Below are 21139 nucleotides of genomic sequence, written 5' to 3'. Positions count from 1 at the left end.
TCGATGTCGGAGGTGAAATCAAGATACCCGATCTCTGCCAAGCCGGACAGCTCCAAAAGCCGAGGAGCCGACTGGCCCGTTTAGGTATTGCTTCGTACGGAGCAGTCCGTAGCAATATGGCGATTTAATCAATCCTGCCATATTTGGGGCCATCCGGAAGTATTTTCTGTCTTGGCAATACTGATTGTCTCAGTCCGGTAGAAGAAATCATGGAGCATGCAAGGCACTGCGATGGCTATACATATGCACCAATATATATCCAATCATGTCATATAGCTTCTGTTAGTGCGGTCTATATGCGGGTTTCAGTTCGCGGATACTCGACAAAAGTGATCGGGGCTTCTCGATAGAATGTATTTAACCTTAGAGAACGTTGGGAAGATATGTAAGCGGAGATTCGGACCCTTTCTCGAGTATCCCCGAACTGGCTGTTAAGATAGTTAAGACATTGACCCAAAATAGTATAATATATTGAGTTTATTTCCTTCCAATTTTCCCAAGGTTTTAGACAGAGCCTTTGTATATTAATTGGGGCAGGACTTATCGTCATTCCATTAAAATAGCTACTGCACCTATTGGCCGATACAATTTAGCTGGGGAAAAGTCTTTACCAATTTCCTGTAATCAAAATTATTTAATATGGAACCTCTATAGTGGTTCCGTTCGTGACCTGTTAGTACTCTGTGCCGCAATATCGACCTATTATGGACGCATCTCTTCAACCGCGATCCGATGTGAGTGGAAGGTCTATTCAAAGGCAAAATGGCTTCTCTAGGGCTTTCTCTAACTGTCAATCCAGGTTGAGAACCGTGGGCCTATACTGCTGATCATCAACAGCACGATAACGGGCTTCGCGGCGATCATTGTGGGCCTCCGCGTGATTTCGAGGGTCTTCATAGCGAAAATGTTTGGTCTGGACGACTGGACAATGGTGGCCGCGACGGTTTTCGCAGTCTTGAATGTGGTGCTTGCGGGACTTGGTATGCCTTCAGTTCCCTATGTGACCATGCCATCCCTTATGCCATGAGTAGGAGTCAAGTACGGAACAGGAAAGCACAAATGGGATCTCGTCAAAGCAAACGTGCTACCTTCGTCCAAGGTATTCCGAGAAATGACAACCTAAATCGAAACAAAAGGGCTAACTGATACGAGAAATATAGATTCGATATGTGAATCATATCATTTATAGCCTGATCAGCGGTCTGATCAAGGTATCAATATGTCTGCTATACCTGCGACTGTTCCCTAACATTCGAAGAATCTCCCTTGGAACAATCGCATTCATCACCGCCATGAGTGTCGCATTTATTCTCGCCACCATCTTCCAGTGCTCTCCAGTCGATGCTGTCTACAACAAGGAAAAATATAAACATTATAGGTGCTTTGAATCTATCCCGTTCTGGTATACGACAGCCGCACTGTCTCTGGTAACGGATATTTGGATTCTTGTCTTGCCACTGAAAACAGTTCTAGGTTTGTGGTTACAAATTCACTCTAATTATTCCTCTAATCAAGTACAGGTCTTCATCTCGGAACTAAGAAAAGATTTGTCGTCGTTGGTTTGCTATCATTAGGCTTCTTGTATGTACAGGTGAATTTTGCTTAACATACATGAGTGCTAACTGGGACAAAAGTGCATGTATAGCCAGCGCCGTACGGATGGTCTACATTGTGCAATTATATCAAAGCTCAGACCCGTCTTGGGATACCTTTGGGGTTTCTATTTCGTCGGGCATCGAACTGGCTGTCGCTATCATCGCTGCCAGCATTCCGGCGACCAAGCCGATCGTGAACAAGCTATTTCCAAAGCTATTTCCTAGCACCACTGGCGGATCGCGCTCAGCTAGCCATCCTTCTGGCAGTCGAAGTGAAAGTACTCCGCGTCGCTACCACAGGGATATTATTCCGCTTTCATTTTTCATGGGGAGAGAAGGGAGTGATACGGATGATGAGTCTACAAAAGCAATAGCGCATGCAAGGTGACCATGGTATCTTTGGAAGTGAGCAGGAGAGAGAGCAATAGACTGTATTTGTATGTATGAACAGGATTCGGGGAAAAAGAAGGACTACTACAACGAGGTCATCAGACATCATCAACGAACACCTTGTACATAAAAACTTATGCCGCATTTAGGCCATCCATAGGCACCTCTCTATGACCTATATCCGTCCCGTGATGTCCGATGGATGGGCCGTGCCGAGATCTACTAGAGGGACCAAAGGAGTGTTTATATTTTCCTTTGGAGCAGCTGGGAGAATGTGAAATTTCATCTAGATGTAAGATAAGAAACCCAAGCTTAGAACAAGCGAATCAGTCAACATTCAAGCTTCCAAACTGAACTTGCACACCCTCCGTTTGTCCGAGAGCGTAGATGCCTATCACTGGACCAGTAAAATCAGGGTTGGTCATATCCAATGTGTCAACTGTTCCCAGGCACGTCCAATCTTGCCCAGTGCTGGACTCGACAGAGTACAACAGTCGATATTCTTTCTCCGTGTAGTCCATTCGGAACGCCACTGAGAGGGGAACTTCCCCTAGGATGTGTTTCTCGATTCTTGCAATCTTCTTCGCGGCGTTGACTAATTCGAAGACCACCTCAAGTTTCGCAGCATCATAGTAGATCCGTACGTAGCGGTGCTCTTCCTTGTAACAGGCTAGTCCAGCCATGATCTTCGCAGAGCCCCAAGACTCCTCAATCCCTTGAAGGACCACGCTGCTCGTGCCGTGCAACTTTCGTTGCCGCTTGCCAATAAACGTCGGGCTAAGTTCAGGGTGTGACAAATCGACCGATGACGCCGTCAGTGTCACGGAGGCTTCGGTGAGCTGGTAGTTGCCCATGACGGCATCTCGAATGTAGAGGTGGTCAACGCCAGGTTTTGCCGTAAGGTTTGAACTCGACCGGGCTTCCGGGAGGCTGGGATTCAACTTCACTTGCTCGAAGGTAAACCATTCGTTGTCCCAGGCTACCTTGGTCAAAAAAGGTTTCCCGACCCATGGTGCATCGGCCCTGGTTGTCAACGCGTGCCCCGATACAGGTCCCCCACCATTGATTCTTCTCGTCCTGGAAGATATCGCAATGACCGGTGTACTGGATATACTCTGCTGTACCACGCGCCGTTAAGACCGGATTGTTAGGACAGGACTCGTATGGGCCCGAGACGTGTCTAGAGCGCGCCATCGTCACCATATGTCCCTCATGGGTGCCGCCCTCCGCAATGAGCAAGTAGTACCAGTTATTGTACTTATACAGATGCGGTCCTTCCGGATAGATGTCGCCAGTGCCGCGCCAGATGACTTTCTCCTCGGACAGCTTGGCGCCGGTATTGAGGTTGACTTCGAAGAGATTGATCGTCGTGTACGGCCCTGGCGCAGCGGACCCTTGGATGTAGGTCTTTCCGTCGTCGTCGAAAAGTATACTGGGGTCGATGCCATCGAATTCGAAGTAGATTGGGTTGGTCCATATGTCCGACCAGATATTATCGGTCGAGACGATGAAATTCTCCGTTAGGTCTTTTTCTTCGCCGGGCAAGTGGATGACATTGGTGCAGACGACGTAGAATGTACCCTGGTGATAACGGATCGTGGGTGCGTATAACCCTCCACTAGCGATCATAACTTTACCATTGTCCACCGGAACGAGGTTTGCATCCGATCTTGCTAGGCTGAGCTGGGCTTGACGGTTGATTGCATTTCCTGTGGCTCCAGGTCAAAATCTTCGATCAAATCCCTCGTTCACCGTCCGGCCAGTGGACTTACCTATCTGCTGCCATGATATGAGGTCTTTAGAGGCGTAAATGGGAAGGCCGGGGAAAAAGTGAAAACTGGAGTTGATGAGATAAAACCAGTCGCCAACTTTTACCACGGATGGATCTGGCGCGTAACCTGGTATGATAGGGTTGACTGTATCTGGCATAATTGGCTTGTTCAAGGAATACTAATGAAGATGGAGGGAACTGAGACTTGGTAGCCCATGGCATTCCCCCGCTTGCCAGCCAAACATTAAATATTATCTTTTGGCGCGTGAGGTCAAGTTGCGTACGACATTAGCCAAGATTCAGAAAATAGAATAGGCTGTACAATGGCCACCAAGCATGGCCAAGCACGCTTATAGGCTAAATTGGGGAATACAACAAAGGATCTAGTCACAAGATCTCCCCTGTAAGCGTCTCAAAGAGCCAAGATACATAGATGGCAGTCCTTGGCAGTACTTGGCCTCAGACATATAGACCGCTCGGGCCCCTTAGGCCCTCTAGGCCTGGCGTTTACTATGAAGTTCATTTATCCATATCTTATTAGTCTCCGAAGAGCAACTTCCCGGTGGTAGTTTAGCCACAGGACCTAAGGCTACGGTAATCACCCGGATATCCATAGTCTAGCATCATTAGTTAGCTCAAGATGATTTACCTCGTAGCTATGAGCCTCCTTGGACAACCTCGGGAGTAAGCGAACCCCACCTGCCAACATCCCCATGGGGTAATTGTGGGGTTAGAGGTATCGAGCTTCAGAATCACAATTCAACGACGCCACCTTCCGGTAAAATAGAGATATCGCCCTTCATTTCTGATGCTGAGTCGGCGGTAGCATGTCGCGGCAAGCCAAGCTAAACTCTAGAGAATAGCCGGGAAATAATCAAGCGACATACATGTCGCTAAGCCCGTGGTTGCACCGTATAAAGAAGTAGTTTCCCGCTATTGTTCTAGGTTCTCAATTGGCAGCTATCGTTTTGCTCTATCATCAGTATTCTGAATTAAATATTTTCCTTATTCCCTTCAAGGTCAAGCTTCGTAGTCATGGCGTTGCGATTCCGGGCCCCGAAGCAGTCTCAACGGGTTATGCCCGTTAAGCCCACCAAGGGCCACTTCTTCTTCGCCCACAAGGAGTTCGAGCGCGTTCCCTGGTGGAAGAGAAAGAACATGCGCACCCTGTACATCTACATCGTCATCCTCATTCTGACCAACACCGCAAACGGGTTCGATGGCTCCATGATGAACGGTCTTCAAACTCTCTCCTACTGGCAGGAATACTTCGACCATCCGCGCGGTGCCCTTCTCGGTCTCTTTAATGCGTCCATGAGTCTTGGCTCACTGATCGGTCTGTTCATCGTGCCTTATATGATTGATGCTTTCGGCCGCAGGCTCGGCTGTTTTGTTGGATGCCTCATTATGTTACTTGCCGTGGGTCTGCAATCTGGCGCCACTGGTTTTGGGATGTTCGTCGCTGCCCGTTTGCTCATTGGATTTGGGGACTGTATCGTTCTTGGCAGCGCCCCTCTCTTGATCGCCGAGATAGCACATCCCCAAGATCGTGCCGTTCTCGTCACGCTCAGTGGTGCTTCTTACCATTCCGGTGCGTTCATTGCCAGCTGGGTGACCTTGGGCACTTTGAAGATTGAGGTATGTACTATACCCCACGGTTGCTGTGGATCCGATAATCAATATGGAAACATTTCTTTCGGCTCACATTCTTTTTCCTTTAGAGCGATTGGTCCTGGAGACTTCCAAGCCTGTTGCAGGCTATTTGCACAATCGTCATTGTGTCTGGTATTTGGCTGATGCCAGAGAGCCCTCGTTGGTTGATGAGCAAGGGCAGACACGATGAGGCTATGCAGGTCCTCGTCAAATACCACGGCGAGGGGAACCCGAACGACGAATTTGTGCATCTGGAGTATGCCGAAATCAAGGCCGCCATAAATCTGGACAAGGAGATTAACCAGACTGGTTGGGTTGACTTCTTGAGAACTAAGGGCAACCGGAAGCGAATCGGCCTGATCACCGCCCTGGGCCTCTTCAGTCAGTGGAGTGGCAATGGCCTGATCTCTTACTATCTCAAGTATGTCATGGATAGCGTCGGTATCACAAAGGCCTCCACCCAGCTCGGAATCAACGCTGGCATCAAGAGCGAAGCATTAGTTATGAACTTCCTGCTCGCCTTCTTCATTGATAGATTGGGAAGACGTCCCATCTACATAGTCTCAACAGTTGGTACGTTCCTGGTCTTCAACGCCTGGACCATCGTATCGGCTCGGTATGACATCGCGCCGAATAATGCGTTGGGATACATCTTCGTGGTCCTGACCGTCTTGTATGGTTTCTTTTATGATATCAAGTAAGTACTGATACCTGCCTTTACTGGGTTTGGTTTCTTTTCTGCGGATTTTGCTAACAATTGGATGCTTAAAGATCTGGTCTGATGGCAACTTACACGACTGAGATTCTTCCCTATGGCCTTCGTGCCAAGGGCTTCACCTGGCTGAACTTCTGCGTCACCGCGGCACTCTTCTTTAACCAGTATATCAACGCGATTGCTCTCGATGCAATTGCCTGGAAATATTACATTGCGTACTGTGTATTCCTAGCAATGGAGGTGTGGGTCATCTACAGCTTCCTCATTGAGACACGTTACACCCCTATGGAGGAAATTGCCAAGTACTTCGATGGCGATGATGCGGTTGATCTTGGTGAGATGGCCGTCGCGGATATGAAGGAGCAGGCAAGGGATGCAGGGGGCAAGACAGCTGTCGTCCATGTCGAAGTGAGGGAGTAAAGTCCTATAATCTCCTGTAATCTTTTAATTGATCACAATTTCAATCACCATATATAATCGGACTGGAACACAGTAGGCGCGCTCCTGTGTGCAGTTGTCACTCCTTGTCGGGAGGTCTTTTCTCTCTTACTTAGGCAACAAGAGCGTCGTTTTGTCTTTGGTGCTAAGAATAGGGTGTCCGAGTGAGTTTCGTGCTATCTCGTCCCACTCATCCTGTTATAATAACCCAGACACAGGGCCTGGTCTGAGGCATGATGGATTAGTGAGAATGATATGTTAATATGTTGTTATGTTAGAGAACGTGTGCCTGTAGACCTTGCACCTGCCCGATTTGGTGACTTTTGGTCCAACTGCTTTTGGCTCTTCTTCTTCTCTCACTTCTTCTCTTCCCCTTTACTTCTTCCCCTTTACTTCTTCCCTCTTACTCCTTCCATCTTACTCCTTCCATCTTACTTATTGCTTCTTCATTCTTTCTTTCCTCTCACTTAAGAGAGCTCTTTCTCAAAGGGCCATCATAAGGCTCTCATATGTGCTGCGCCTGATTCAGTGCGATTCGGGGGCCACGGATAAGAGGCATCCTGTGAGTGAAGCCATGATTGTTGAATCATTTTCTTACTTCTGTACTTACAGTCACCTGCTGCCTCTCCGACATTGTCGCCCCAGCCATGGTCCTGCCGGATGCACTTCCAAGAAATGGAAAGGGATATCCATACCATTTAAAGGGAGCTGAATGCCCGGAAAACAAACCTATCTAAGTCTACTATGGAGTGACTACTTCGTAGAGAATGTCCCCGTGCCCGGTCCGAGCAATCTCGATCCATGTATTGACGCCGATCTTACGGTATACAAGTTGTGGTCTGAGGTAGAGACCTTGCCCAATGACGAGTTACACTACCACCCGATTTTCCCTATCGGTCTCCTTCGACTCGGTCCCTAGGGGCATCCCACCACGCGGCTGTGTTTAGCGCACTGCCAATCATTCTTTGGCTGACGACACTATCGCGGAATCCCTACGATCATTCGAGTCAAGATGGGAATTCTTTCGGCAGAAGCCAGCAGAGATGGTCTCCTGGATATTGAGGTGAGCCGCGCAAATAATAGGGTACCGCGACCACTAACCGTCGTCACCACCATGAACAGTCCGGCTAGGGAGACGGACTCAGGGCAGACAAAGTCGGAACTGGAGGTGGGCGAAATACCGCAACTCCCACCGACTCGCCATTGCATATATCGATTCCCTCTGCTCGCAAGCGTTAAACACACCTCCACTTACCACACAAGTCCAAGAGTCGTACTGCGCTGGGGAGGTCGATGTGACCCTCAGCGCGGTCCCTGGATAGCCCAGCCTAGTGGGCGGTGCCCCTATGGTGTTGACTCCCAGGCCTTTTCTGGGGGGCGTTGGGTGTAAAATGTCGAAATTTGCGAGGGAAAGAAAAGAGGTGAAAGGGGGGGTTGTGGTGCCGGGGATGGGGAGACTAGCGATGCTCTGGACCTCCCCAGAGCCAGGAGGGAGGGTTGGCCCTCAATTGTATATAAATCAGCCCGGCCACTTGTAAAACAGCGGCCCAGCAACACATCCAGGATGGTCGATGTGTTGGCTGAGGATGCTCTACGGGGAGACCTCGACTCGAAGCTGCACAAATTATTCCCTGGTCGCTTATCCTCAACTCAACTCAGCTCAACTCAACTCAATTCAACTTTTTCCTCTTCCCACTCCCACTTCCCCAATGGACTGGGGGGGGGTACAAAAGGATCAGAGACATGATCCGCATAACCATCAGAGAACAGATGACAACACTGAAGTCTGATCTCAAAGCTATCATCGAGGAAGGTATTGAAGCTGAGATTACGGCGCTGAACTCCGGGATCAAATCTGCCACTCAGGAAGTCATCAAGTCCGAGCTTCAAGCTTTTGCATCTGGGATGATCTCACAGACCACTGAATCCAAGATGAACCACTACCGTACCACGACAATATCGAATACGATAATGCCGATCGATTCAGATGATACAACAATCGACATCTTCGAAGACACGCATGACACCCCGAATTTGGGCGACCTCCCGGCGCTATTCAATGTTGACGAAAGTCACTCCTCGGTTTTTCCCTTTGCTCTTCTCTTTTCTATCTCTTTCTTCTTCAGATCAAAATAATTCAGCACTAAATATCAAAGCCGTGCTTTAAAAATGCCTTTCTTTTATTTCGATATGGCACGTGCTACCACTGGTGCACTGGGCGAAGGATGAAATCGACACTACAGTGCGTGACCAGGTCTACGAGACCTAAATACGCCGCGTCGATGCTCTTCAGCGAGGAAAGTCATACCTTCCAGGAAATGCGGGCCTAGAACCCGAGCCTTGCAGTGTTGAGCCCGATATAGTAATAGGAATATATAAGTGTTTTCTAACTCACCTTGCTCTTTAGGTCGATCCGGTAGAAGTTAACGTCTACTATCCGTAGAGATAACGTAGACTGTTGTATCGGTCTTCCCCACTCTCTACGGCCGGCGTGAACAAGGCCTAGAAAACCTATTAGCCATTAGTCGGGTCGGCCGCGCAGCATCTTCTCGCGAGGCTTTATCTAGATCATCTTCCAGAAACGGGTCTCGTACCCCCACGACACAGAATTTCCTCTGATGATCCAACCGTCTTCCTTGGGGATCCTAGCACCAAACCGAGTATCATGTCGAGGTATGCGCGGACTAACGCATTGGAGCTTGCAATCGATGGGGAAATGGACGGGCGAGCAACGCTTGGTATTTGGCAATATCTATCTATCAACATAACGTATAAACATAACAACATAGCGATCCCGCTTTTCATGGGATCATCGGCCGATCTTCTCTGTCCTCCAATTCTACCGCCGCATCATCGTCCCTTCCTTCTAGGATATCCGACGGCTCCGATTGTCTCAGGTACAGTGCGGTCACGCGGCCGGACCGGCCGGCCAGAGACCTTACCAGATACAAACCCAGCCACGGTCTGAATGAGCCGCCACAAGCGGTCTTCCAGTGTTTCAGAGGCAGGGGTATTCAGGTGTCCACCAAGCGCACCAAGTTCAGAAGAACTCGTTGCTGCCAGTGTATGTTCCTCGGCTTCGACCTTGAACTGATACTTCAAGCAGTCCTTGACCGTAACCAAGCCGGTGAGTTTGCCGCGGTGCTCGACGAGAATGACACGCGGGCCCATCTTCTTGAAGATCTCCATGACCGTTTCGAGAGGATGACGCGGGTGAACCGTCAGCGGTGTGTGGTCGACGTATCGCGAGAAATCGACGAAAGAAGCCCCTACGGTACTCTCGATTGCATCGAATGTATCCGATGACCGGGAGGTTTGCGAGACGGATGCCCTGCGCGCAACGGCTGCCTCGGCTGCGTCTTTGGTGAACACGCACCGGGCGTTTGGCGCGACCAGTCCCTGGTTGCGGGCGCGGTCGATGGCATACCGGAGCTCGGTTCGGCCGATGTATCCGACCAGAGTCTTGGAAGTGCGGTCCTCCACGACAGGGAAGCCTTGGAATTTGTTGTCGGTGAGGAGATGCTCTGCTTCGCGCACGGGGAAATCCGATGCTGGTACTGAGAGTGGGCCTGTGGTCATTGCGTGGGATACAGGCACGTTGAAGACGTGTTCTTCCTTGTTGTCTCAGGAATGGGAACCCGTTGAACCAAATCATTCGATCGGCGATACCGCCACTGCCGAATCGATCGCCAACGGCTTTGGTGACGCCTACCACGATCTGTACAAGAATAGTCAGCATGGTTAAATGGAATGATGGCATTTAGGATGAAGACTTACCATGGTCGGTAGGATATAAGTCAGTGCGCCAGTCAACTCGAACATGATGACCGTTACAGAAATAGTCAGATGCATGATCCCACTGAGGGCTGCCCCAGCTCCCAGAAACGCGTATGTCCCCGGTGTAATGCAAGGAACATCTGGCTCACACGAAGCGAAGAATGCCGATTGGGGGAACGATTCATGTAATGCCTGTACCATGATTCCAATCATGCGGCCAAATGAAGCCCCGACGGCCATGGATGGCACGAAGATACCCGCTGGCACCTTGCATCCGTAGGAAATAATCACCAAACCAGTGCGAAGAACGGTCGCAATAGCTAATGAGAAGACCATCGGCCATCGGTTCTTGGACCTGCAATGAGTTAATAGTGTGCTTTCATGTATATGGAGGGGTATATTCGTACTCGCATAGTCCATTATAGTCATGGCCACCCTCGCATTCGCGGAATAAGATCTCCATCATTGCCGTCATGTTGATCTTTAGAAACATGTTGGGGTAGCACAGTATCGCAGTGAGTGCTGCAAGGACAACCGACTCGGTTATAGGCCACTGTGAGAGGTATTTCTTGCGGAATGCGGCCACTCGAAGGTTCCATTTCATTACGAATGCACCGTAAAGTCCACCGAAGACACCGATGCCAATAAAGAAGATGAACTCGAAAAAGTGCCATGTGCGATCATACTCCACTTGGAACATGACCAATTGGCCAGTTCGGAAAGGATTGACGGCCTGGAATGGATCAGATATGGGCCAAAATCGATCGACAATATGGGAAACGTACCGCTAGCACACTAGTTGCCACCAACGCACAGAAATAGCTGCGCCAAAGAGTCTTCAGGGGGAAATAGCTTGCCATTTCCTATCGACTGTCAGCTTTAATCATACGAACTTCCGCGACATTGAACTCACCTCCAGGGAGAACAGCACGCCTCCAATTGGACTGCCAAAAGCGACAGCCACACCAGCTGCCGCTGAGGCAGTCAAGATTTCTTCTCGTCTTTGATGCATTTTGCTTGTATTTACCAAAGAACCGCGATATCACGTTTCCGGTACACACAGCAAAATGCACGCTAGGCCCTCTTTTCCAACAGACAAGCCCGATGCAATAGCTAGTGGAAGGGCAATTGACTTGATTAGAAGAGTCCAGGCGCCTAAGAAGCCCTTCATGACGAAGCCAGCAATAATGCATTTGATCTCTGAGATACCAGAGCCTGCGGCGTACGGCGCAAATGATTTGACGAGGACTGCGGCGATGGATGAAAGTAACAACTATCTCCCAGGTTAGCCTATGAGTTCAAGGTTTCTCGAGTATTAGCCACACGTCTTACCGCGCCAAAGAAATAGCAAACATAATTTAACAACCACCATGAAGTCCAATGTTTCCACTCTGGGCAGCCTATCAAGGAAAAGGGTTAGTTTACAAGAAGCGCTGTACAACCTACAGAACATACCATTCTCGGCGCCCCAGCAGCAGAACGACTCATTGAGGTAGAATGCGGTAGTACAGTGGCCCAGCTTAATATCAGAGAGCCATTCCGTGATGATATTGAGCACCGCCGAGTTCAATCCGATTGCCATGCCCACAAGCGTAACCACAAGCCATGCTTGGCCTGCGTCGTATGACTCGTACATTTTCCGTCTCCAGCCAAAGATGCCTTCCTGATCCCAAAACCCAGTGCCACTGCGCCGTTTCGCGCGCCGCCGTGACTGCTCATAGACTGCATCTTGGACCCAGTCTATTGTGGTAAAATCTTCATATCGCTTGATCCCACTGATCTCTTCTGGAATGGCGGGTGCTTCTTGGTTGTCGGAATCGGCTCGTGGGTCCATGGGGGAGGGAATAGAACGACCGGATGGCAATCGCGAGCTGCGCCGCTCCCTTGAAACTGAAACAGACCTGTCAAAGGTCGGGGAGGGGCGTGTAGAGGTCATAACATTGATCGAGGGGGTAGGGTCAGCATAGTCGATTTAAGGTTGAGTCGATGATCTGTGTCCTCGATGGACGCCGCCCTCTTCGGTTTGAGAAAACGAACTCTCGAATTCGAAGTCGGATCCCCCTGGATTGCTTCTTCAACGCCCTATAATCAACAATTCAGAAGAAGGGGGTAAATGGAGCTCTCAGAGGTAGATGATGTGACAAAGCGAAGTCGCCAAGTATCCATGGATCGATAACGGAGAGCCTCCTGAGATAACGCGGCCACGCGTTTTACTCTTTCTCGACTCCACGCTGGCTACCACTTGCTTCTACAACGGGAATATCTGACTGGCGCAAGCTGGAAATTGTATACTTTTGTCCTGCCAACACTTTGTCTCACCAAAATTAAACACCATGGCTCCAAAGACTGTGGGAGAGCCGGATGAGATCACCGGACAGAGCGCACTTCCGAGTAAGCCCCAGACACTACTATTACTTTGAATTGGCATACTAACAGGTTCCTATAGTTGCTCGAATTAAGAAGATTATTCAGTTGGACGAGGATATCGTACAATGCTCGAACAACGCGACCTTCGTCATCGCAATGGCTACCGTACGCCACACCTTCGAACATACCTGGAACACCGACTAATGCTAGATCTAGGAGATGTTCATCCAATACCTTGCTGAGCAAGGGCACAACGTGGTCAAATCCGAGCGAAAACCACGCAAGACTGTCCAGTACAAAGATCTTGGTTGGTTACGCCTATCACGTCTACAGTTGGCAAGAGGACAGACAGCATGCTAACGTGCAATAGCTTCGGCGGTATCACACACCGACAATCTCGAGTTCCTTTCCGACGTGATCCCTAAGACTACGACCTACAAACAATTCAAGGAGAAGAAGGCGAAGGATGCGGCGAATCAAGGCGCCATGGAGAAGGGCCAACGTACTCTCAATGGTACCGGTGCACCTCCAGCACCAGCAAATGGCACAGGTACAGGAGATGCCACCCCACAAAGAGAAGATTCAAAGACAACATCTCCGTCGGTTCCTCGGCCTATGGTCCCTGTAAGTGCGTTGATTGCGGACCGGACAGACGAGCCCATGGCAACCCATGACCATGATGTGGAAATGCAAGATTAATCGCGCTATATTGTTCCCTTTTTGTTGAACCTTGTTGTTTGCATAGGAGTTTTTCTGATAATGGGTTTCTCTGCGCATTGGATTTGGGATTTGTATGGTCGCATTGGGTCGGGTTAGATATTAACAAAACAGAAAATGAGATAGTATACAATTGACGGGTCAAATTTAAGCAGAAATATCAATAATTAATCAATATCACTTATAGAAATCATATTCCAATTGTATAAAAGTTGTAGAATGTTTTCTTGTTAGGGAGTGAACGGGAATTGATCAGCCAATGACAGGCCCCGTGATTCCGATCGCTAGCGAAAGCTCTGGCTCCAACTTCAACTTCCGACTTCATCCACCCTCTATCCTCACTTCGCTCTCCACAACTCGCGGCTCAATTCCCTCCGTGGTCAATTGCCCTCACAATGTCGCTCTCCTCCGCTTCCAGCACTCTGCTGCGCACCGTCGCTCGGCAGCAGCTGCCCACCTCCCGCGCCGCCGTCACCTCCTGCCAGCGGAGGGGAGTTGCCGATGCGAAGTCGTCCTTCGAATCTCCCTTCGCCAGCGCTAACGAGAGTGGCTCGACCCTGAAGATCCCCAACTTCAGCAAGTACAAGTCCAACAGCTCGCCTCGCTCCAACCAGGTCTTCTCCTACTTCATGGCCGGCTCCCTCGGTCTGGCGTCCGCTGTCGGTGCCAAGGCTACTGTCCAGGGTAGGTTTTTGTGAAATCTTCGAATCCGAAACGAGAACAGCACTGGCATGGAAATAAAGCGATTAAACAAGATTCTTGAACAATCGGGGAAATTCGGGCGACTTTGAACAGACAACTGATGCTATTCTTTCTCTCCAGATTTCCTGGTCAACATGTCCGCCTCCGCCGATGTCCTGGCCCAGGCCAAGGTTGAGATCGCTCTCGGTGCCATTCCTGAGGGCAAGAACGTACGTGTTTCTATTCGCTACCTCACCCGACCGATTTCAGTACCCAGTATCCCTATCTAACACCCTTTCCAACAGGTCATCATCAAGTGGCGTGGTAAGCCCGTCTTCATCCGTCACCGCACCCAGTCCGAGATCGATGAGGCCCGTGGATCCAAGTGGGAGGGTCTCCGTGACCCCCAGCCCGATGAGGACCGTGTCCAGCGTCCCGAGTGGCTCGTCATGCTCGGTAAGTGAACATGCTTCGCAAACAACATCCCCGCAACTTTCTAACTCTCCTTCCTCTACAGGTGTTTGCACCCACTTGGGTTGTGTCCCCATCGGTGAGGCCGGTGACTACGGCGGCTGGTTCTGCCCCTGCCACGGTTCTCACTACGATATCTCCGGCCGTATTCGCAAGGGTCCCGCCCCTCTGAACTTGGAGGTTCCCACCTACAGCTTCCCCGAGGATGAGACCCTGGTTATCGGTTAAACGAATTTGACACCCTTTTCTTGAATGCCGCCAATGGGCGGATTGTCTCATTAGAAGTGTGGATTGGATAAGATGGATTGTGTGTCCTATCTATCTGTGTATGTGCTTGTGTGTGTTTTTCCCTTTTTTTTAGACAGAGCGGCCGTGTGTCTTGTCAAGATTAAGAGACCTGTGTTTTAATATGGACAAAAAAATGAGCCTCTTTCTTCCTTTGTCCCTATCTTCCTGGATCTTGATCTTTCTCCGTGGCAAACACACGAGCTGTGGAGTTCAGAGAATGTCCTATGGTCTCCTTGAGTACATATGTTCTTTATTTAGTGTATCACCTAGTCGTGTTATTTCCTTTGTTCTACAGCATCATATTTTCCTTGTAAAAGCAACAATCAACACCAATGATTCGCTATTCAAAGATATACTCGCTTTACAACTTGGAATACTCCAGTAGTCATACACTATATTCGATTCCAAGGCTATATCCAACTGCTTATCTATTCTTCTCAATTGTATGTACAAGTATAACCACCCCAACCAAAAGGGTCAAATGAGACCAGGCATGAAACAGGACATGCTGAGTTCCCGCTGGCAATGCACTATAACATGCTCAAATGAAACAATTCTTTACCGAGATCCTATCAGGGCGAATAGTAGGCCCGTCACAGCTGCACCAGCTGCAGCACTCTGGAGAGCCACAGTGGTGAGATCGAACTGGGAGACAGCAATGCTGCGATCACTGAAGAACTCGCTAGCCACCTGCCTCCAGTACTCGAGCGACAAGACCGGCGAAGTAATATTCGAGAGACGGGTCTGAAGAGACTGGGCATTAGCGTCAGCCACCATAACACTAGACCCCGTAGCGGACGCATCCATCTCCGTCGCAGTAAGCTCCGGCTCAATCAAACGAGGAGCGGTCTCAATTATGTTCTCATCGGTAGAATCAATAACCTCAGGGAGGATAGTAGTATTCGGCAGCGCCGAGGCCGAAGCAGCGTTCTCAGCAAACATAGCCCGGTTCAAGACCTTCTCTTTCTCCAATGCTTCAACGACCTTATCCTCGAAACCCTTGACGAGTCGCTTCCGACGCCACGGCTCCACGAGAATCTGGAAGACAAGGAATAGCAGGACGTTCACGCCCATCAAACCCCATGTTCCCCATGTCGACATACGGCGGATCTTATCAGACCAGACTTGCTCCTCGTGGTATCGCGAGAGGATGCTCTTGCTCAGTTGCGCGGCTGCCTCTTCGGCTTCGCGCTCTGCGGCTGACAGAGCCTGGGATGTCTCGGTCTCGGCGACCTCGTTTGTGTGGTCGTTGCGGTAGAGGAGGGTGAATCGCTCCAGGTCTGTTGAGGACCAGGCGTGCTTGCGTTGGAGGAGCTCGTTTACTTCGCGTTGGGAGGTCGAGCGGCGGTTGATCGCTGCGGAGTATTCTTCTTTCGCTTCCTTGACCTTTGTTCGGGCGGTGCGGAGTCGGTTTTCTGGATAATTGGGATTAGTGTCTCGGATTTCGTGGATCGGTTTCGACGGTGCTATGCTACATACCGTGGAACTGGATATCGTTCTTCAGAGCTTCGATACTGGAGTATCCAGTCAGGTCATTTAAACGCTGACCCGCTACGAAAACATTGGACTGCAGATTGTCCATCACTGTGCTGAACTGCTTGGACCATTTTGACCGACGGCTTTCCAAGTACGAGGGCAAGCCTCCGCTCGTCGTGCTAGCGGTACTAGCATCTCCATCCTGCGAGACTGGCTGTTCTTTTTCATTCTCTTTTGTTTGTGGTTGTGTTTGTGTGGTGTTCTGATTGGTCTCTGTGGCAGGAGGCACCGAATCGAGAGAACTGCCCGCCTCCACGCCCGGGATCGGAGCCGGGTCGCGCGAGGCGAGCTCCAGGTCGGCCAGTTCTTTCTCTTTCTCCCTGATTAACCTCTCGGTATCAGCGGAGAACTTCTCTCTGTCATTGAAGGCCGAAAATATGCCTGGCTGTCGGCGGAATTGACATTGTACGCAGGCGGAGAAGCTCCGCGGAGTCGGTCTGACGGAGAATGCAGGCGGATGTGCGCTCGCACGGGGAGGAGGTGTTTGTGAGTTGGAGACTTGACCGGAGCGATTGTCTAAGCAGCTGTGGCATAGACTGCATGGCCAAAACAAGGGCCACGGGCTTGTGGCAGGAAGTGGTGGTGGTGCAAAGAATGACCGGGTGAGGATCATCTCGGGACGGAACTTGGCCTCGGATAGCCTTATCAGATTGCTTTAGATGGGTCAATGTAGAAGCTTCTATGGATATAACCTTGAAAATGTTGTGTTTTTACTACTTTACTACATATCTGGTCAATTGTATTAAGGTAATGTTCTGGCTTATTAGCGAAACAGCTTTTCCTCCATAGTTTTGGCTACAAAATACATGCCATGAGGACAACAAGAGCCAAAATATTGAGGCTCTGGTCACATACCCTCCGAACAACATACGTACTTAGATACTGAGATAATTTTATGTTTTCCAACCATCCATAGCCCTGCTGAGTATGCTCGGAGGATTAGATCTCCGGAACAGTATTGTCGCTAAAAGAGGGCCCCAATTGAATCCTGGGGATCAACAGTCGAGTTTACTAGGTCTATAAACATGTTATAGTCATGTGTATGTGACAGATAGGTTATAAGCTGGTGGGGCACTGGCTTCGGGGAGGAAATGATATAGCTAAGGCTAGACTACATCTAACGATCTATAACTATGAATAATGCCAGAGATAGATATTGTTCAAGTGAGCGAATATGTGCAACGACATTATACTACCCTAGTACCGTTTACAATTCCAAATCCAAGAGAAACAAATCCAGTACAAAATGCAAATTTATTCCCAAAGCTGATAATCCGGGAAATACTTGTCATGAATCCTGCGAGCATACTCTACCAAAGCTGGGTAACTGTTCACAATCTGTTTGGTTTCCGGGGCCCTTTTGAAAAGTCAGCACGATCTATCGTCAGGTGTACTTATGTACTTACGCTCCACAGACCAGCGCCGACACGACAAAGCCAAACAGCACAGCATCGGCCTCAGTGGGGGCATCGCCACCCCATACCCAGAACGGTCCCTCCCGATCCCGATGCTGGGCGTGCGCGGCCGATACAAGCGAGTTGACAGATTCCCAGATTTCTTGCCGGAACGTGGCGATTTCTTGGGCGGAAAAGCCGCCCGTTCCTTGACCCTGCAGGTTGCGGACGTTCTTCTTGTAGATTATGTTGCCGACAATCACCTGCACAGGCCAAGGGATGCTGGCCAGAATCTTGGAGCGCATGGCGTAGTAGTTTACGACCCACCGCTCGTGGCCCTAGTTTAGTTGTAGGCTTTAGTATTGATCCCGAGTGTGTACTGTGTTGGAATGTGAATGGGGCTCGTATTACCTGGTAGAAATAGAGCTTATCCTCGAGCAGGGCCTTGAGGGAAAGGTCCTGGGCTTTCTCTACGGGGGAGAGTCTGCAATTGAGATCCTCCAGATATCCAGACTCAATGAATGTCTTTGCAATCAGGGTGGAGTCGGAGATAGATTGAGACTGGCCATCGCGCTCGAGTGTGATGTAGGGCAGCTTGCCCCTAGGAGATTTTAGGGGTGAGCCTACGTCGACATTGTAGCTAATATTGCCGAAGCGCAGGCGGGCCTCGAGCTTAGTGACAAACGGTGACCAGGTGTAGCAGCCTTTTTCAGGGAAGCCCCGAAAAACAGTAATGGCGGGGCCTGACTTGAGGGACACAGCCATTATGGGCGATCGATGTGTGATGAGGGCTGAGGGATGACTGTGGTGGGAGATTGTGCTCTTGGGCATGGATAAAGAAGCGCGAGAGGCAGAGAGAGATTTAGGAAATACAAAGCGACCACGTGCACTGCATTGGAGCCTAGACAAAGAACGTAAAACGCGGCCTAGAACAGGCAGAGAATCATAATAGCCGGAGAGAAACACCGTGCACTTGCATACGTCTATCTTGAATACGTATATGCTAAGGCCAAGATAGCTGGTGGCTGACAGAGGTTTAGTCTCCGTCCAATCGGTCTTTGGCGAGCCCAACCGGCCACGGCATCTGCGGCTTTTGGCCCTCCAAAAGAGCCTCATTACTGATGCTGTCAGATTGTCCTGGCCACTAAGATTATTCTAAGGATCTATATCCTAGGTATCCTAGGAAGGTATGACCAGCTCACCCTATGCTGTTACCTACTATACCGTCAATGTTTTACATATTTCATTCTTCTATATCTTTTCACATCTTCTTCTCTTCACATATATACTATCACCTCTCTTCTTAACCTTACACCATTCATCTATATCACCCGGGCAACAAGCCCATTTTAGGCCTAGTGCTCTTCAGTACTAGTTGCCATTATCAAATCCTTAAACCGGACATCCCTCATACCAATGTCCTCATCTTCTTGTTCTATACATCCACACTTATTTACAACGGTTCAGAGCCATTCCTAGCAGGTATAGTTGGTATGGTATCCAGGATAAACACCTGATGCCTCATAACTGATTTAGTAAGGGTATAGGCCATCCAGGTTGATGAGTCTGCCGACCAACCGTCCTTCCAATCATCCAAATGTCGGTGACTACAATAACCGAGTTGTCAACTCAATTATTGCTCAAAGGTAACTCAGCCGAGTGTGATATCAGGCTCTCCCCGGGACCAAACGCGTTCTCGAATCAACCACCCAGCACCCCTAGACCTGAGAACCACGATCAAATCACTGAATCAGTCCATTAAAGAGATGAAGGCGCTTCTTTTTATACCTCAAAAGCCGAGGTCGACAAAGGAGAAGATGGATGGCTGCCAGATTCTGCCGGGGTGAGTGTGAGGCTGCGCTAAAGTGTATTCGACAATTCGAAAAGGAGCGGGATGCATATGCAAAAATGCTCAACAATGGAGCATACTACCTCGGACATGTCGTTGCCGGAAGCGGCATGAATCGCACCCGACTCGATGGGGACAAGCGTCGAGTGCCCGTTGAATCAGTCAACCAAACCACAAGCATGATTCGGAACTACTGCAGACATATCCAGATAGCTAGCTCAAAATCCTCGCAACAACGAGGCACACGCTTACAAGGTCATCGAGTTTACATCGCTTCAAGCCTAAGATTTGGCACTTAGGAACCGTGAAATACCAGTGCTTCTCTTGCGATGATGTCGGTAAGTCCAAGACTTCCCCAGAAAGCACTGCGCACGGTGCTCACAATCCTAGATGCCATTACACGGAAGCTCGCAACAACCTGATATGCAGCGTGGCCAGAAGCATCGGTGCGAGTCACATCAGCGGACCTGGCCCGTACCGGAGTCGCAGCTTCTGACTGGCGAAATGGGAGAACTGCCTGGAATGAACGATGATATTTCTGATGCTGCCAGCTCTATCGTTGGTGACAATATCATATCTCCGCTCTTGAACATGATAGCAACCCAACATCTCTTGATCCCCGAACGAAAGAGCAGATATAGTATTACGGTCATGTCAATGCAATAGAACGCCAGGGCTTTTTCTCTGTCTCAAAAACATCGAGATTCCAGCCAGCAACAGCTCATCAACCATGTCATCACCCCGCCCAACGCTCAAGGCCTTTACCGATGTTGTACCTGCTCGGTACATACGTATGTACAGAATCCATACCTATCTCTATAACTATATAGTCCTACTAATCTTAGTACTGCTAGCAATTGAGGCGCGTATGACAGCGCGACAGGCGTGCTAAGATTGTACACTATACCCGTTTCGGATTCCTGATTAATGAGGAGATCTGAAAAAAATATGGTCAGACGAGCAGAACTCCATAAGAGCAGTATCCATACGCGATGACTGAAGCTCCCAGGCCCAAAAGGTCATCCATGAAGCCAATGTGAACGCCAACCACAGCAGAACAGCCGTGCGTGACTTCTTCCTGACGCCCCCAAACCGGAATCACCTAGTTCGGTCAAGTCGGTTCAATCAGGCTCGCGAGTGTGACATACAAGTAACCTCACTATGTCATCCAATACAAATATGAATTTACCTCAACCCTCTCTATCAACTAATATCCTATGGTTTTTGCTATCGGCGGATATCGGAGATGGAACTGTGTTCGATGTGACCCCAGAGGTAGCAGAGCAAGAAGCTGAACATTCCCTAACGACTTCCCTCTTCGCCTCCCTCTAGTAGTCGCCTTATCAAAACCAAGACCATACGCATATCAAATCGAGAGACATCTCAGGTAAAAAAAATAAGTGAGAATAGGGCATCCTACCTCATCTGTATAGGGGATTAGTGCTATTCTTGGAGTCCAAGTTTAGCCATAATATCTCCAGGTATGGAGGCTTGACA

The 21139-nt window shown here is 49.5% G+C and overlaps 11 protein-coding genes across 11 annotated transcripts; 7 read left to right on the top strand and 4 right to left on the bottom strand.

Annotated features, from left to right (window-relative positions):
- Positions 1-704: 704 nt before the first annotated feature.
- Positions 705-1983, top strand: N7519_006208 (uncharacterized protein; the record flags this gene model as incomplete). The annotated part of the gene is made up of 6 exons (XM_057292984.1): positions 705-734; positions 800-980; positions 1032-1099; positions 1161-1473; positions 1521-1581; positions 1635-1983. 6 exons carry the CDS (start codon positions 705-707, stop codon positions 1981-1983), a joined length of 1002 nt encoding a protein of 333 aa, XP_057147795.1.
- Positions 1984-2311: 328 nt separating this feature from the next.
- On the bottom strand, positions 2312-3914 carry N7519_006207 (putative xylosidase/arabinosidase; the record flags this gene model as incomplete). Its single annotated transcript, XM_057292983.1, has 3 exons — positions 2312-2964; positions 3035-3694; positions 3758-3914. 3 exons carry the CDS (start codon positions 3912-3914, stop codon positions 2312-2314), a joined length of 1470 nt encoding a protein of 489 aa, XP_057147794.1.
- Positions 3915-4791: 877 nt separating this feature from the next.
- Positions 4792-6544, top strand: N7519_006206 (putative hexose transporter; the record flags this gene model as incomplete). Its single annotated transcript, XM_057292982.1, has 3 exons — positions 4792-5394; positions 5478-6106; positions 6181-6544. The coding sequence occupies 3 exons, from the start codon at positions 4792-4794 to the stop codon at positions 6542-6544; spliced, it is 1596 nt and encodes a 531-aa protein (XP_057147793.1).
- A 1788-nt stretch (positions 6545-8332) lies between these two features.
- On the top strand, positions 8333-8698 carry N7519_006205 (uncharacterized protein; the record flags this gene model as incomplete). Its single annotated transcript, XM_057292981.1, has 1 exon — positions 8333-8698. The coding sequence occupies one exon, from the start codon at positions 8333-8335 to the stop codon at positions 8696-8698; it is 366 nt and encodes a 121-aa protein (XP_057147792.1).
- Positions 8699-9412: 714 nt separating this feature from the next.
- On the bottom strand, positions 9413-12275 carry N7519_006204 (chloride channel protein; the record flags this gene model as incomplete). Its single annotated transcript, XM_057292980.1, has 9 exons — positions 9413-10173; positions 10232-10280; positions 10340-10694; positions 10747-11072; positions 11125-11202; positions 11253-11340; positions 11401-11612; positions 11672-11739; positions 11795-12275. 9 exons carry the CDS (start codon positions 12273-12275, stop codon positions 9413-9415), a joined length of 2418 nt encoding a protein of 805 aa, XP_057147791.1.
- A 397-nt stretch (positions 12276-12672) lies between these two features.
- On the top strand, positions 12673-13405 carry N7519_006203 (histone-fold domain-containing protein; the record flags this gene model as incomplete). The annotated part of the gene is made up of 4 exons (XM_057292979.1): positions 12673-12730; positions 12786-12871; positions 12923-13013; positions 13077-13405. 4 exons carry the CDS (start codon positions 12673-12675, stop codon positions 13403-13405), a joined length of 564 nt encoding a protein of 187 aa, XP_057147790.1.
- A 413-nt stretch (positions 13406-13818) lies between these two features.
- Positions 13819-14803, top strand: rip1 (ubiquinol--cytochrome-c reductase catalytic subunit RIP1; the record flags this gene model as incomplete). The annotated part of the gene is made up of 4 exons (XM_057292978.1): positions 13819-14107; positions 14246-14334; positions 14410-14560; positions 14622-14803. 4 exons carry the CDS (start codon positions 13819-13821, stop codon positions 14801-14803), a joined length of 711 nt encoding a protein of 236 aa, XP_057147789.1.
- A 618-nt stretch (positions 14804-15421) lies between these two features.
- she9 (putative mitochondrion biogenesis protein (She9)) lies at positions 15422-17012 on the bottom strand (the record flags this gene model as incomplete). Its single annotated transcript, XM_057292977.1, has 2 exons — positions 15422-16278; positions 16343-17012. 2 exons carry the CDS (start codon positions 17010-17012, stop codon positions 15422-15424), a joined length of 1527 nt encoding a protein of 508 aa, XP_057147788.1.
- A 641-nt stretch (positions 17013-17653) lies between these two features.
- On the bottom strand, positions 17654-18558 carry N7519_006200 (glutathione S-transferase family protein; the record flags this gene model as incomplete). The annotated part of the gene is made up of 3 exons (XM_057292976.1): positions 17654-17756; positions 17806-18131; positions 18205-18558. 3 exons carry the CDS (start codon positions 18556-18558, stop codon positions 17654-17656), a joined length of 783 nt encoding a protein of 260 aa, XP_057147787.1.
- Positions 18559-19701: 1143 nt separating this feature from the next.
- Positions 19702-19941, top strand: N7519_006199 (uncharacterized protein; the record flags this gene model as incomplete). Its single annotated transcript, XM_057292975.1, has 1 exon — positions 19702-19941. One exon carries the CDS (start codon positions 19702-19704, stop codon positions 19939-19941), a length of 240 nt encoding a protein of 79 aa, XP_057147786.1.
- Positions 19942-19974: 33 nt separating this feature from the next.
- On the top strand, positions 19975-20308 carry N7519_006198 (uncharacterized protein; the record flags this gene model as incomplete). Its single annotated transcript, XM_057292974.1, has 2 exons — positions 19975-19980; positions 20033-20308. 2 exons carry the CDS (start codon positions 19975-19977, stop codon positions 20306-20308), a joined length of 282 nt encoding a protein of 93 aa, XP_057147785.1.
- Between the last annotated feature and the right edge of the window lie 831 nt (positions 20309-21139).

This window comes from Penicillium mononematosum (assembly GCF_028829835.1).
Source record: "Penicillium mononematosum strain IBT 11891 chromosome Unknown utg000003l:1.0-8172316.0:1.0-8177699.0, whole genome shotgun sequence".
Classification (NCBI taxonomy): domain Eukaryota; kingdom Fungi; phylum Ascomycota; class Eurotiomycetes; order Eurotiales; family Aspergillaceae; genus Penicillium; species Penicillium mononematosum.
Note: the sequence above shows the minus strand (reverse complement) of the source record. Positions and strands in the feature narration are given on the sequence as shown.